A 16,721-nucleotide genomic window follows, 5' to 3' on the forward strand; every position below is an offset into this window, starting at 1 on the left:
CTGCAGCCTGCAATCTGTAGACCAGTTGAAGCTCCTATACATGCCTCTTTTTTTCTTTTTTTTATTGAATCCATACACTTCACTGGTCCTCCAGGAGTATTCTTTAGTGCTGCTGGGCCATCATATCCTCCTCCTCCTGCAATCATAAGTTCATGCTCTTTTTTTTTCCTCTCTTTTCCTCACCGAGATTGCAGGTTTAGCTCCCTGAAGACTAACTCGCACACGGGTTTACAGCAAAAGTCACCTGATCAAGCAGGAACTGGGTTAATGAGGATATGGTGCAAGGCAGTAACGTTGCTGCAACATTCCAGTGCATGAGTGTTCGCAGTGCAAGCTACCTTTCAGCAGGGACAGCTTTTTCCTCCCCAAGTTCCTGCATTGGGCTTGTTCGCAGTGATGGCTCAGCTTTCTATTCAAAAACTGCACCACAGTACGAGGTGCACTGCAGTTTCCCAGCCAGCAAGCCAGCCAGTCAGCCAGTCTTATTACTTTGGGATTTCACACGCTGCCTGATCACAATGCTTATCTTCCCTCCACATCTCCTCAGCTGAGGTGTTTGCAATTGGAAATGACAATCACATGCAGCGTTATTGTAGGATGCCTTTTTTTTTTTTTTCTCTCCCCCCACCAGCCTCCCGGGTGATACTTTGTTGGTCGGCAGGGCTAAAGGAAGCAACGTTCTGTCACGGCAAATAAAAATGTTGTTGCAGTCTTTCATGTGCAAAGGAATTAAATATAAAATATGTTCTTTTTTCCTGTTTTTATTTCTCTTATTTCATTACTTGTCTATCATCTCTGTGTGCACAACATGTTTGTTGCCCTTGTGTATATTAAGCTTTTTTGCTTCCCTCTTGTTCCCACCACCCAGGGCAACGCCAGCTTAGACATTCAGAATGTCAACCAGCAGACTGCATTACACTTGGCAGTGGAGCGCCAGCACACCCAGATAGTTCGGGTTAGTGGTTCCTCTTTTTCTCATTCGTTCTCCCTCTCTTTCTTGCCTTACTTAGTGAACATCGTGTCTTTAGTCATCTCTCAGTCGGTCTTTCTACACTGTGCACAAAGGGGAGTAGAAAAACATCGGTGCAGCTCCACATTTAATTTATACGGTTGGATGTCCTGCAGTTGAACAAAGTCCTGCTTCAGAGGGGAGGGAAAAAGGCTCTCTAAGGCAGTGTCTTGGTTAGAGTGTGTTAGCGTAGCATCGGATTGAGATTGCCACGTTGCCACCTTGTGGACTCACAAAAAAATGCACTCTATAATTGGGTAGCACAATGCTGAAGCAGTTCATTGTGAGCAGCCGGCAACCTTATAAATCAGGATGTGGCATTTGCATTGTAGCATTAAATTAAAGTTGTTTCACGGCGGCTGCGAGTTTCCCTCCGCTGTCGGCTTGTGCAACTCTTTGTTTATGTGTTTCTCTTCAACAGCTGCTGGTGCGGGCAGAGGCCAAGCTCGACGTGCAGGACAAGGATGGGGACACGCCGCTTCACGAGGCACTGCGTCACCACACGCTGTCCCAATTGCGGCAGCTCCAAGATATGCAAGATGTCAGCAAAGTGGAGCCCTGGGAACCTTCCAAGAACACGGTACATGTGCATCTATTATTAACCTCACTGTTCATCCTATATTACATTTTACGTGTGTCAGGGATTCTTAAGGAGGTGGCCATACATAAAAATAAAACAAATGTTTGTTTCTGTGTTTACTGATATACAACTTTAGGTTTTTAGAATTTTTTACTGTAGCTCAATAATAATGAACAATGCTGGTATACTGCAGTAAAGGCTAACTTAGTAATTTTAGGAATGCCATCTTATTATATGATTCTGTTCTGATTCATTTAGACATTCCCAAATATATTAAGCCAGGAAAGCAGTGCACAGTAATACAGCTCGTTAACAAGTTTGGTCACCAGCCGCTGTTTTTCTGCTACTAGTGACTCTGTAACATACGCAGCTTACACTGTGCTGCCAAAAGTATTCGCTCGTCTGGCTTCACACACATCCCATTCTTAATCCACGTGATGATATGATGTCCGCCCACCCTTTGCAGCTGTAACAGTTTAGGAGTTTAGGATTGTGTTTATGGGAATTTTTGACCATTATTCCAGAAGGACGTTTGTAAGGTCAGACACTGCTGTTGGACGGGAAGGCCTGACTCACAGTCTCCGCTCTAATTCATCCCAAGGGTATTCTATCGGCTTGTGGTCAGGACTCTGTGCAGGCTAGTCAAGTCCGTCCACACCAAACTCACTGATCCATATCTTTATGGACCTTGCTTTGTGTATCGGTGTGTGGTCATGTTGGAACAGAAGGGGGCATCCCTAAATTGTTCCCACAAAGTTGGAAACGTGTAATTGTCCAAAATATCTTGGTGTGCTGAAGCATTAAGAGTTCCTTTCCCTGGAACTAAGGGGCCAAGCCCAACTCCTGAAAAACAGCTCCACACAATAATCCTCCAGAAACACACGACCTACCACTTCATGGCTGAGTTTCTGTCATTCCCACTCACTTTTACTTTGTTATAGATCCACTACCACTGACTGGAATATTTAGCAGTGAGGACATTTTACAAGTAGATTTGTTGCACAGGTGGCATGCTATCACGGTCCCATGGTGGGATTTACTGAGCTGTTGAGAGTGACCCATTCTGTCACAAATGTTTGTTGAAGCAGTCTGCATGCCTAGGTGCTTGATTTTATACACCTGTGACTACAGAAGGGATTGGAAGACCTGAATTCAATGATTTGGATGGACGAGTGAATACGTCTGGCATTATAGTGTAGTTCTCCATATTTTCCTCTTTCCTCGCAGGTGACTCAGTGTAGATTCTTGTTATAGCTTTTAGCATTTGTATTCTTGGAAAACTGTTGGAAGTTGTCCCAGTGCTCTTCAGGACCTGTATACACACCTTTAATAACATCAGCACGTGGGCCACTCTCCAATATGTGAAAAATGAAAGCGCTCCACAGTCTCCATCACCAGCATCACTGGATAACTGCACCAGCCCATCATCCGCTCAGCAGCCAACAGTCAGCTGGCTTGCTGCTCCCTTTTACCCATCCTGAACGACTCTGTCCCTCTGTAGAGGCCAAAAGGGCCATGTCAGACCTCAACTGTCTCTGTGTTAACACCACATCACTAAGCCCTATGGGGAGAAGTTTAATGCATGGCTTCGGTGACAGATTTTCTGTACCTGTCACCTTCTGTCTCCCTTCCACTCCATTTTCTTCTCTTTCTCCACCTCCTCTCTTCTGTCCCGCTTCCTGCCCTCTCTGGTTCCCCCCGCGGAGGAGCGGAACCGACAGACAGCAGGCCTAATTGAGATGTGTGCAGTTGGGTCACTCTCCCATGGCTCTCCCCTCCCATCAAAACGAGAATTGAATTAGCCGGCCCGGTGGCTCCATCAGCATGAGATGTAAAAGCTACTGGTTGGAGACAATCAGACATGGAAGGTCTAAATTGCAGGAGAGACTTTGAATTGGGATAGACTGAGTTGGCGATGAGCTATGGGAGGGAGACAGATGTTATAGTTAATGGGATTTTGGGTTCGGGGTTAGAAGAATATATTTTCTGACAGTCATCTTAAGATGTCTTTCTGATCGTGTTATTCAAAGTGACCCCGTATGTATTTTAACATGAGTTTAAATCTGAAGACATTGATAAAATAAAAAACTGCACTCCTAACTGCATTACTGGTTCAAGTTCCACTGTGTGTGAGGTAGAGGCACATCACAGACCCCCCCTCTCCCCGGGTTCAACTTTAAAATAATCTGTCATGTCAAAAAAAAAACCTGGTGCATCTCTAACTTTATGTGTTTTCCTGCTTCTTTCTTGTTCTCTGCAGTTAATCATGGGCTTGGGCACCCAGGGGGCAGAGAAGAAGAGCGCAGCATCCATCGCCTGCTTCCTGGCAGCTAATGGAGCAGACTTGACCATTCGTAACAAAAAGGGCCAGTCCCCTCTAGACCTGTGTCCTGACCCCAGCCTCTGCAAGGCTTTGGCCAAATGCCACAAAGAAAAGAGCAGGTAAACGTTCTCATCTGACATTTTGCCGAATTGGATGTGAAGATCGATGCCACTCATGACTAAACAGTGAATATGAAGCTGGAGCCAGGAGGTGGCGGGCCGAGCTCAGCATAAAAAAACCAAGCGTGGACAATCTGTATAAAAGCTTAGGTGAAACAGTTTCACAGAACATTATGTGCCAGGCTGTTCCTTGGCTAGCTGCTTCATGGAGTCTCAGGAATTCAGCACACAACCAACCTTAAAGCTGGAAAGTTAGCATGCTTATGATGCCTTTTTGTCTAGATTACACAAAAATTACCAAACTGAATATCATGAGACTGGGCAGATGTGTGGAGCACAGGGGAAAGGAAAAAAAACTTGAAATTCTGGTGCTTTCATTGAGTTTTTTCAAAACCTCAGATGCAATCATTTTTCTAAACTGTGGAGAGAGGAAAAAAATAAAATGCATATTTAGCAAAAAGAATAAACTATGAATAAACTATTTCCAATAGCACTATCAGAGTTCAAAATATCCCAGGAACTTGTAATTAGAGAGGCACAGAGTCAGACATCTCTTTTCAATAGCACCCGAGCAGCTGTGATAGTCCTTGGAGGAGGGAAAAACACTACAATTCCTGGGAAGATGACATCAGTTGCTGAACATGAAAACGTGTCATGCTGACAACATGATGACGTATATTCCAACATAGGAAGTGCTGTGAACAGCTGATCAGATCCGTAGCACGTCTGTGTCTGGGCTATAATGTTTTTGTTGTTGTGTGCGCTTTTTACATGATATCTGTAAACCCGTTAGTGAAAGGAAGCCGCGGTCTGGGACACGCTTAATAGCATTAATTATAGGTATACACTAAAGGGTTAAAGAGAAAGGAAGAGCTCACATTTTGTTCTTTTTATTTCATTTCCTCATCTTTCGTTTTCTCCGGCCTCTCGCTTGTAATCTTTGCTCGCTCTCTCTCGCTCACACACTCTGTCTTCTGTTCCAGCGGCCAGGTGGGCACCCGCAGCCCGTCTCTGAACAGCAACATCGAGTCACTGGAGGAGTGTATGGTGTGTTCGGACATGAAGAGAGACACTCTTTTTGGGCCCTGCGGACACATCGCCACCTGCTCCCTCTGCTCGCCTCGTGTCAAGAAGTGTCTCATCTGCAAAGAACAAGTGCAGTCGAGAACTAAGGTATCAAAAAGCACAGCCGCTGCTTGACACAGACAGGACTGAGGATTATTTTATTTTTTAAATTCTTGTGTTTAATTTGTCCGCCCACAGATCGAGGAGTGTGTAGTCTGCTCCGATAAAAAGGCAGCGGTGTTATTCCAGCCCTGTGGTCACATGTGCGCTTGTGAGAGTAAGTTAACTTCACCTTTCAGCATCATTTTGCCTCTTTAGGCTGCCAGTTTCTGTGTGAGTATTAAAGTGAATATAGATTTTTTTTTTTTTTCTTGCACTGATGATCTTCTTCATCTTTCCTCCAGACTGTGCCAGCCTCATGAAGAAGTGCGTACAGTGCCGGGCTGTGGTGGAACGCCGCACCCCCTTCGTACTTTGCTGTGGAGGGAAAGGTATGGAGGATGATGCCGCTGATGATGATGATGATGATGATGATGATGATGACCTTAGTGAGTGAATTTTCCACACGTTTCCTTTTAATCCACCCCCTTTCTTCAAAGATTTTTCTTTTTCTTTTCTCATTTCTTTACTTTTTCCAAATAATCTGCTTTACTTTTATCTTTTGCTTTGTTGCTGCTTTGCTTTTGCAGTTTGTTTATGTTTGCGTCATTCTGTCTCAAATCATCGTGGCCGTTCTGCTCAAGCATCCCTGAATCGCCCAAAAATTTTATGGTCCAAAGTCTGGACATATATAATGATTGCTGTGAAATTTTAGCTTCATATATCAAATACGTTTTAAGATATATTACAAATGAAAATTTCACCACCATTTCTTACCATAAAAATTATATATACAATAAAATGTGTAATTTGCATCCAGAAATGTTCAGAATTTTTCTGCATAAAATATGGCAAAAAAAGATTAAAGCTGTCCTGCGAATTTGCATGTCTGTGCACACTTTAAGAAAAATATTGATAGTGCAGAAATAATACAATACAATGTACCTGCATGTCGTGTTAATGCAAAACCACACATGCAAAAAATTAAGAAAAGTGTTGTTGTCATTCAGTTTTCTTGCACGAGTCAGCAAATATGACGTACTGTACCACAAAAACAAACAAACAAACAAAGAAAATCCAAAATCATCATCATATATATCCAGAGTTCAATCAAGGCACATTAAGGCAAATCAGAGGTGGCTGAGCAGAAAAAGTTATAAATATGTGATGATTTGAGGTGGAATGATCATCACTGTCATGTTTTCGTTGTATTTTTTCATCCATAGAGACGCATTTAAAAAATATATATCAATAAATAAAATTGTTACGCTTGCTTTCCAAACTGAATTCTACATCTAAATCTGTCATAATGTAATCATTAGAACCATTTGGCTCACACCATTTGTAGTAGCCTCCACTTAGAGTTTAGCTCGAGTGGACGGCAGCCTCACTGCCATGTCTGAAATCAGCACACAGATCTTCAGAGCAGAGAAGATTTAGTTTCAAATCCCAATCTTTTAATGTAGAACCCTAGAAGCCATCTCCAGATTGACTTTTACTGAATAACGCAATAATGTCAGAGCACACAGATAACCTTATTAATGTTCCTGTGGCCTCCAAAAGTTTGACTAATCACATTCACATAGAATGGATGAACTCATTTGTAAGCGTATCGCAGAAATGACCTGCAGCTCCTCCTATGATGCATGCATATAATACCCACATGAATCCACAATATAAGATCTCCCCCATTTCTGAAAAGAAATATGGAGCAGTTATGAAACTGTCCGGTGTTTTTCGAAAACATTTTTCCAGCTGCAAAAGAGCCGGTTTCTATTTATTTTACCTAAAATATTGTGATGAACCTTGTGCACATGAAACATGACACACTTTAGTGCATAAGTTATTTTATTTTGGGTTGCATTCACGATTCATCTTTCTGTTCTGGCAGCGGTGCATATCACTAGTGATTTCTTCTGTTTTTGTTTTAATTTGAGTTTAACGGGGGCACTGTAGCAAGTACGCAACTTTCATGTTTACACACATACATCTTAATTTTTTCATTTCTCCATTTGTCAGCAAGTCGTACTCACCAGACGTGCAAAAGTGAATGCAGACCCAAGCAGTGACACATACACTCATGCAAGGGGCAGCATTGAATGCTTTTATTTTCCCCCCTTCCCTAGTAACCCTGCTTGTTGCTTCCTGTTTTAAAAGCAAATCTAGTGCGCAAAATATACCTGGCACTTAAAGCATTTTGACGCCATTCTTCTTTAATTTGGTGCATGGGTTTCATGTTGTACCTCTAACCCAGGCAATAGTCACCTGTAAGCATAAAAAAGGGGAAAAAACACGTGCGACTTTAAGCAACCAGTAGAAGAAACTCTGTTTCCCTTTCTTTCCCTGATCACTGTTTCCAACTTGCTAGTTTTGCTTCTCAGATTCTTTCTCTGAACCTCTCATAGAGGCTATAGTGAGTAGTCTTGGTCATCAGGCCAGCCGCTGAGCTGGTGAGGGCAGCTCCTGCTATAACAATGTGACTGGTTATTCCCAGCAGGGAGCTCTAACAGTATGGCAGGGGGATCCCAGGATCTTCTCCAGCCCAACAATCTGGCACTAAGTTGGTGTAAGTATACCTCCATGATCCCCTCCCTTATGAGAGCCATGTTTATAGAGAACCTCCTGCGAACCTACACCCCCACCCCACAGTGCTGCCCTGGCCCCTCCCCCTCCCCTTAACCCCCTTTCCTCCGTTTCTCTTTCAGTGTGATGATATATATACGTACGATGCACATCCCAGGAGTCACACTGGTGCTCGCCGTGTTCTGGCAGATGTTTGGAAAGCGAGAATAAGTCTCAGGAGGGCATCAGTCCAGAAAATTTGTGTCGAGCACTTAAATAATCTGTTCAGGAAGTTTCACACACGTTTCATTATACACGAGCGAGCAAGCGAGCGCTGCATGATCATTTGTCCCGTGCCAGTTTATATTCCAGATAATTGCAAAGTGTGCTTTTCAGAAATCAAATGTAAAAGCAAGTTAGCGCGGACTGCCAGAGCCCGAGCTCGTTTGCCAACAGTAAAATTCAGCGTGCATGTGTTTGTGATCCTTCTCCATTTTCCAAAACCCATGTTTTAAAACGTACTCGAGCGCCCGGCTCGTTTCAGAGCAGTAATGTTGTTGTGGCTGCACTCACTTTTATTGGCAATATAGTTTATAGTTTAAGAGGTCAAATCTGAGGTTTTGCCACTGGTGCTAATCTTTTGGCTGATAAGTGCAGTTTGTTTTATTCTCACCATCTGTTTGCGTCATTTTTGGGTTTTTTTAATGTCCAAACAGCCAGTGGAAACATCCCAGCCCTGCAGAGAGACAAGGCGAACACCAACGTCAACGCTGACGTGCAGAAGCTACAACAACAGCTTCAAGACATCAAGGAACAGGTAAGGTCACTAACCAGGTGTGGCTCGTGAACTAAAGCGGAAGAATAAAATGCAGTTGAACTGCAAAACAATAACCATTGCTGTAAAATTCTTTGGGATCAAATGCACGCCGGCACCATAAAGTTATTGTGCAGGGCTCGGCTCGGGTAGTAATACTGACCTGTTGAATGTCGAAAGGGTTTTATTACGACTGTTGTTTACTTGTGTACAGACCATGTGTCCTGTGTGCCTGGACCGGCTGAAGAACATGATCTTCATGTGCGGCCACGGAACCTGCCAGCTGTGCGGGGATCGAATGAGCGAGTGTCCCATCTGCCGCAAGGCCATCGAACGCCGCATACTCCTCTACTAGACCTGCCGACGAACTCTCTTTGCTTCTCTTAAAGCCCACGCTGAACACGCTCGCCACGCGGCAACCACACCTGCTGCTGCTGCTGCCTCCATCCTCACAGCCACCCGCGTCAGCCAGGCACATCTTATTCTGTCCCACAAACGCTTTCTCAGTGGGTCGATTGCGTTCAGGTGGAATTCCTGTTACAAAACAAGGAAAATCGATGAATTGACTGAAGTTAATTGCGCTGTCCTGTCGCCGTCAGTGCAGCCAGAAAGAAAGACGCCTGTTTCAGAGACTTCATCCTTTTCCCTCCCACCCCCCATCTTCCTTTTTTGTGTTGTTTCCATTTATTCTCTCAACATTTCAAACAGTTTTCCCGTCTTCGAGTCCAAAGTTCAGATTCAGAGTTTTGGATGTGATCACTTTGGGTTATCAGCCGAGTGAGAAGCGTGAAGGCGACGAAGGCGGCCTGTTACCGTTTGATGTAAAGTTCTCATTCATCTGTTTGCAGTCCAGTGCCCACTGCAGCCAGATTTTATTGTATTTGTAAACATTTATTCAAGTGTATTTTTATTGGAAGCTCCTTTGTTTATCACGACAGTATGGCAGTATGGTTGCAACTTTGGCTCTTGCAACGCTCTGCTCACCGACTGTCCCTGCTCTTAAAAACCAAATGTTGGCAGTTTTTGCACTAGGAAAGCAGGGTTTAAATACTCCGCCCCCCCCCTACGCTGACTCCAGGGGGAACCCTTGGAGCTCAGTGACAAAACGCAGATATAGTAGTGTAACTGCCAGGTAGCACGCTACACCCCGTACTTTGTTTACTGAGCTGAGTAACGACAGCAGTGTTGCGACACCCTTTCGGCTGCAGATTTAAGAGCTGCCGTGCAGGGATTCAAGGATTCAAGACAAACGCACCAACTCTTTCGACTTCTGTCCACTGACACCCCCCCACCCCTCTCGTTGTAATTGTTTGTTCCACACACAAACCCACATGAGGCAAACATTTCTGTAACAGGAGAATCTTGTCGCCAGTTGGTGTTAAAGTGTTTTGAGACTTGGTGGTATTGTCTAACAAAAAAAAAAAATATATAAATATATACAGTTCACTAAATTGCTAATTTACCGGTGATGACATCGTGCCATTTGCTTCCAAAAAAACAAAAGAAAACTTGTGAACGAACATTGGGGGGGTAAGGTGCTCTTTGTGTTACTATTTTTTAATTTAAGTGTATTTCCTTTTCTCAAAGTCTACCTAGTACAATCTATTACAACACTAAGATGAAAATATAGAGTAAATTATTTTGTATCGCTGCCCAAACAATAGGACTTGTAGGTGTCACTGCCTTCCTACGATGTAGCCTCAAAGTCTCTCAAACAATCTGCTCCAATCTTTGTGTTTTTTTCCCATTTTTTGACAGTAGCTTTCTAGAAATCATCAGTAGAAGCTTTTTATTTTTTGTGGCAGAGTTTTAAGGCAAACCTGTTCATTTGTAAAACAAAACAAAAAAAGAAAACCTTTTTTGTCATAAAGTGTCTGTTTTTTGTGTTGTTATTTGAGAGGAAAGATAAACTTGCCTTACCTCTTTTAAAAAGCAGTTGCCCGTGCGGCGACTCAGCAAAGCGACTAACTGCTTGGGAATTTGCAACCACATACAAGCTTAATTTTTTTGCCTTTTAAGCAACTTTAGTACAGTTTTGTTTCTTTCCTGATCACGACTCTATAAGCTAGAAGCACTAATACGCTTTATGGTAGTATTTTTTGTTATGGTTGTGTTTGAACAAAAAGCCCATTTGTTCTTTATTTTCAGTACCTGTAACTGTCCTTGTTAGACCTGTAGACGGTAGTATTTTCTTTGGCATGAATGTTTGACATATGCAGTACGACCTGTGTCAATAAAAGAAAACGTTCAGTCTGTATTGCTAATAAGTGCTTTTAAAAAAACAACAAAAACAACCGTATAGCTGAAATAAAGGCCTCCGTGAACCAAGAGACATTAAAGTCTCTGTTTGTTTTTAGATTCTCCTGAAATTTTAATGAGCTTTTCTTATGTTTGTTTTTGTTTTAAAGTTGAGCTTACATGTTAGGGTCTTATAGGCGAGAAAATTAGCATTTTGTTGCTTTTCTCCTGCTGTGCAGTGTCTGCCCTCGCAGAGGAGACGGGTGGCCCAGAAGGGAGGCGAGAGGTAATTGAAAATGCTAACACCTCATAATGACTCAGCACCAGCGTGCGATAGGTCAGCTATGCTAATCAGAAAGAGACAGAAAAGAGCAAGAGTGGGGTGCGGCGCGGTGGGTTTAGGGAGTTTAGAGTGATGCATCTTCTCCGCTGAGCAGTGCGACAGCAGGGCATCTCCCGAGCAGTGAGAAATTATGACCAAAGGCCATTTATGTTCTAGCTCATTGACTAGTCCATTCATAACCTGGACGTCTTTGAGCTTGTCTCACATGCAGCAGCAGTATACAGCTGCTCAGAGCAAGACATCCATCATGCTGTCATCCTCTCACTCAGTGAACACTGTACAGGAGGCCCTGACAACTTTTTCATACCATCTTGGATCTCTGTGACTTTTTGCACGAGGCCCTTACAGATGCTGTAAAGTCTCCTGGCAAATCTGTGATGCTTTGTCATTTACATGCAAGTACTAGTCTTTAAAACAGTAGAAGACCATATGGTTTACCAGCTACATTGTTACAGAGTCGCTAGCCTAAATCTAATTTAAACTACGTGTCAGTGGGATAAAAGCAACATACTTTCTTTTATTGATGGATAAAAGTGGTGTGGTTGACACAAATCTGTGGAGGCTTGTTTCCACCACTGGGAGTGGATATTTATGAGCCAAAATTTTTACCTACTAACTCAAACTTCTGATAAAATAACTTCAGTGGTGGGAATGTGCTTCCATAAAGTCGTTTCTGGTTAAAAAGGCTAAAGCTGGAAATTTCCTAGCAGTAGCAGGTCATAGGCTTGACTACCAGTACACATTTACACACACAAACAGAGGCCCACAAGTTACTTATTTTTCTGAGACTAGTAAGAAACTAATCTATCTGACTGATCAGCCTCATCTGAGGCATCTGGGGTCAGCTGTGAAGCCGTACCTTATTGCCCAACGATGTTGCAGACGTCATTGCTTCTCTGGAAATGTCTTTCACAAGAGTGACTTTGGTTTGGGATATTCAACCATGACATGTGAGTGTAATGTTCGCCTCATAAAGCCATAAACCATTTGAATACCATTACAAAACTGGCTGGTGGCGCCAGACTACTGTGTCCATCACTCTTGACTGACTGCAGACCCCGCTGCCATGCTGACTGACAGTCGGGGTGCCGGAGACGCTGCTATCTCTCGCCTTGCCGCTGCCTGATCCTGGGGAGCATCCCTGACCACCTCACCCACCAGTTTCAGCTGCTTGAAGACTCCAGTGTTTGCTGACGAGGCTGCGGGGGCCTGTTACTCCCACACCGGGGGGTCAGCTAATCCACTCGCTGCCCCGCGGAGTGTGAGTGATGGTGGCCCAGCACGGGCAGGCTTGAGTGAGCAGCAGATAGATATGAAACGACCCCCGGAGAGCGGAGCGGGGCGACCACGATCAGGAAAATGACTGCAACCCCGCTTCGAGCCTCTGCTGTGATCACTGAGAAGGGTCAGTGACATCCATCTGTCGGAGGACTGAGCGTGCCGCAGGGGGGAGGAAGGTGTATGTCTCCCCACCCCCTCAGGCTTCGCCCTTGGCACTGGCTCTGAAGTTATGACCCGACAGACAGAAATAAATGCACTCTACACACATCTAACGTGGAGTGAAGTTCCTCACAGGGCTTGCACATGCAGAGCTCAGAGCACATCACAAGGTGGCAGTACACCCAGCGACTAAACACTGCTGTCATGAAGGGCCTTGTATTTGTGGACAGCAATAAAGTCTGTTTTGGTTATAGACACCATTTTTCCTGATCCTGCAGCTCCAAAACGACCACACCAGTTTAAATTTACGACTGCATGCAGAACATGACGAGCTGTGATCCCACAGGTCCTCTGCTAACTGAGCAAAAACCTACCCCTGGACCCAGAGGTAACACGCAGTGAAAACAAGTTTACTTATTGCACATGAAATGCATTTTTTCAGAGTTATCTGTATCGACTGGTGAGTTTAGTTTTTTAAAAGAAGGTAAACTTGGTGTGGGTTTAGACCTCGAGCCATTTCTTAGTGTAAACAGCATTGGAGAATTTCAGACTTCAAAAGCTTAACGTTTTCTGAGCTTCAGAAATCAATTGCTCCATGACTCCAGTCGGGCCACACGAAAGACGGTGAAAATGCTTTCATCCATCTTGCTGTGGCCCGGTTGGGCTTTTCCTGCCATGTTGGAAGCATTGATCTCTGACTGTCTGAAGGTCCTCTCTCTCTCTTTCTCTCTCATGTCATGCAGTTCAGAAGTCTGGCTGAATTTATTGTCTCAGTTTATGGTCGGGCTGAGCAAAGTGCAATCTGGTTGTCTGGACAAACTCTTCGAGGACCAGAGAAGAAGGGAGGGACGTGACAAAGGGGGCCTGGATTTGTACATTGCTGCATTTTGGGATCACTTTTTTTTTTTTTTTTTTTAGGAATTTAAAGCAGTAAATTGTTGACAGACATGAGCAGTTTTATTTTTAACCACTGCCACAATAAAGATAAAATGTCTTCATGTTTGTCAGTTTATAGTTGTTGTTAAAGAAATTAATTAAAGTCATTCGAATGGCGCGATATATGATACAATCCTTCACGTGTTTTCATGTGTTTATATGGTGGCGGTGGTAGTGGTGGTGGGGGGTGTACCTGCAAGCTCCACCTTAGACAGTAAAGCCATAAACTCAGTTATCCTCTACCTCAGATCCTTCCTCAAAACATATAGTCCCCCGACTTGCTGATTGCTTTATTGATATGAATCTGGGCAAAGTGTCGAACCACTTGTTCATCTCCGTCAGAAGCGGTTAATCGGTATTTATGCAATGGGAGGAGAGACGGAGGTCGACACAAACAACTTCTGAATGAAACCCGAGTCCTGTAGGTGTAAGGGCATAAGGGAGCAGGAGGCTCAGTGCCAGTTTATCAGGTACTCTGTATTAACACAGAATAACTGAAACACGTGTCCGCAGTGAGCCATCACAAATACATCCATAAAAATAACCAGGCGAGGTTTAAAACGGCAATCAATAATCCATGCAGTGGACTGCACAGGATGGTAGTTTACTGAAAATGTCAAATCTCTATGACAGAACATGGAAAATAGTAAATGTAGTGAAAAAAATGCAACAATCTATAGAAATATCGTCATAAAACGACTGCTGTGAGGACATAATCACTTAAGAAATGAAGCTTTACGACCCTTTTAAGCAACACAAGTCAATACAAGTGAGCTCAATATAATCCAGTATACTAAAAATGAAATGACATACAGCCGTAATAGCAGTCGCTGTAAATGATAACAGTAGATTACAGGGAACAAGTCAATAGTAGCTTTTCATTTAAATGTTATTGGGCTCTCCAATTTGCTTCCCTCTGTCTTTCACACCTTCCCTTTCTTAACCTTGAACGGCAAGTAATCATGAGCAACTGTATTCAAATGGTTTGCCGCCGAGGGATTAGTCATGCCCATTCCTAATCTTAATTTGATGTAACATTAGAGAATTTGCCTATACTAGCACAAGCGTGGAAAAGTATGCTGCTATATCACATCCTTATGTGATTTAATTACAGTTTATTAGGCGTGGAGGTGCTGCACATTCACAGCTGCAAGCTGAGCACTCACAACGACATAAATACTGATTAATGGCAGTTGACATTGCATCAGCTGCAAATGCTTTGTCCAGGCGTTGCATATCATCGCAGTAACATTTGATGCCTTGCTACCTGACAAAATATTAATGCGAGGCTTTAAACTCTGTAAAAATTTACCAAACATCCTGCGGCTTTTGACCTATTGGTCGTAGCCCACTCTTGTGCCGTCCTTATCATCGCAGCACGATTGGAAACTGGAGCCGTCGAGCCACATTTACAGTGCAAATGTTATCATTCCAGTGACACTTTAAACAGTCTTTATCAATATATAGTCATTCAAGGTTTATGAGCTTTGATAAAATGCCACTAGCGAGCAGGGTCATTACGCTGTGTAGCTACAAGGTGTCATTTCAGATTACAATTATTATTATTTTTTTCTGCAGAACATCTGGAACGAGCTGATGCTCAAGAGTTTAAGATAAACACTCAGTGGGTCTAGAGAGCAAAAGATATTGATCCCCCCCCCCTCAGGAAGAGCAGCGTGAGGGCAAACTACGGTGTGAGTTTGGCAGAACCTTATCGGCCTATTATCTTTAAAACAGTGGGTTATCATAATTGCTTACTTAATAATTCTATAAAACCGTGGCGCTGCAACCTTTGCCTGGGCAGTAAACTGTCAAGTGCTCAGATTGAAAAGATTCATGATGAGGTTAGAAAAGCTGCAAAGATTAACAGGCCTAGAATTTCAAATCAAGTAAAAATGGGTCAAAGTACATCCAGAATTTGTGATTAAATTGATTAACTGAGGCACACGCACGGCTAAACCTTTCAAAGAGGCATTATGTTCACATTTTAAGCTACTTCAATTAATCATTAAACACTACAAGTATCAAATCAGGGCAGCTAGTAAATTCCTCTAATAAAGAACCAGCTCCAACACTGTGGGTGTCTTTAGATGTGATTAGTTTCACGGCATTACAAGCGCGCTGAACAATGGGGTAGCCGTACTTCATCAACAAGCGCAGATCTCAACACACTGTGAACCCTCAGCTAAGCAAACAAGGCGGCGTTGGTGTCGCTGTCCTCCCGCACGCTGCCAGGTGAGGCTTGGGGGTGGTGAGGTGGGGGGGATCAGCATTCAAAGCCACAGTTTCTAATCATTGTGAAACCAGATAGAGACAACAAAGAAACTCCCCAGAAGCCAGACTTTACTCAATTCCCCCAACTGATGCCTTTTTTTTTCTTTCTTATGTTCTCTTTTCATTACTGGAAAACAGGGGCTTCTATTGAGACAGCAAATGCTACAATGTACATCTGACAGGTGCTCGCTTCTGCCGAGCAGGCAGTAACCTTGGAGGGAGTAGACAGGAATGCAGCAGCCCTATCTGAGCTCAGAGGGAAATGCTGACTGCAAAGACCTTTTTTTTTGTTGTTCTGAGAGGAAAATCAATATTCCAGAGTCCATCACATGGCCAGGCAATTTGGTGCTTTTTTTTTCTCTCTCTCTCTCTCCAGGTGGGTTCCAACTATGTGAAACAAGCTCAGAGTGACCCCTGGAAAAATAGTTAATGGCTAACTTCTTTATCTTTGTTTTACAGCCAAGGGTTGTACCTCCAAATCAATACGTGATACACAAATATCGCAGGGCTCCGTGTTCTGGACGGGGAGCGATGACGAGGGCCTGAGAGTTAGCCAGCTTTACACCACCTGCCAGAGGAGAATGATCTGATGTGGAAGGCTAGAAGCTTCTGGTAGAATCAGCGTGAAAAGCATGTGGTCAGACTGTGTTAATCAGATTCAAACTATGCATTGCTCCTTTTAAATCGGTGTTAATACTGGTCTTTTAATAACGGGAGATATCTGCAGCTTGAAGTTTTTCCCCATCAAACTGGATGTCGCTCTGATCTGATCGATCAGAGTCAGATCAAAAAAGCTCAGTTAAGAAACAAATGGCTGATTTTACACATTAGTTAAACTGGATTGGATGAAAAAAATTAAGGGGGAAAAAAAGCTGTATCGCTTAATGGGCTTAAGAGGTGCTGGTAATCATCTCAGTCT

General features: G+C 43.4%; 1 protein-coding gene and 1 long non-coding RNA gene across 7 annotated transcripts in view; one reads left to right on the forward strand and one right to left on the reverse strand.

The window, feature by feature from the left end:
* The window catches only part of mib1 (MIB E3 ubiquitin protein ligase 1), a 56,698-nt gene extending 45,799 nt beyond the window's left edge, over nt 1-10,899 (forward strand). The window contains exons 14-22 of one of the 6 annotated variants that reach the window (XM_003438079.5): nt 869-955; nt 1,431-1,589; nt 3,850-4,031; nt 5,015-5,204; nt 5,295-5,373; nt 5,501-5,644; nt 7,690-7,761; nt 8,474-8,574; nt 8,786-10,899. In XM_003438079.5, the coding sequence (XP_003438127.1) occupies nt 869-955; nt 1,431-1,589; nt 3,850-4,031; nt 5,015-5,204; nt 5,295-5,373; nt 5,501-5,644; nt 7,690-7,761; nt 8,474-8,574; nt 8,786-8,926 (1,155 nt within the window). In that variant the 3' untranslated portion in view covers nt 8,927-10,899. The remainder of the gene's footprint in view (nt 1-868; nt 956-1,430; nt 1,590-3,849; nt 4,032-5,014; nt 5,205-5,294; nt 5,374-5,500; nt 5,645-7,689; nt 7,762-8,473; nt 8,575-8,785) is intronic. The other 5 variants (XM_005476456.4, XM_005476457.4, XM_005476458.4 and 2 more) reach the window with 5 other exon arrangements.
* Nucleotides 1-16,721, reverse strand: part of LOC112842757 (uncharacterized) — a 43,232-nt gene that overhangs the window by 21,127 nt on the left and 5,384 nt on the right. The gene's annotated exons all lie outside the window — the stretch shown is intronic.

This window comes from Oreochromis niloticus, linkage group LG18 (genome assembly GCF_001858045.2).
Source record: "Oreochromis niloticus isolate F11D_XX linkage group LG18, O_niloticus_UMD_NMBU, whole genome shotgun sequence".
NCBI lineage: Eukaryota > Metazoa > Chordata > Actinopteri > Cichliformes > Cichlidae > Oreochromis > Oreochromis niloticus.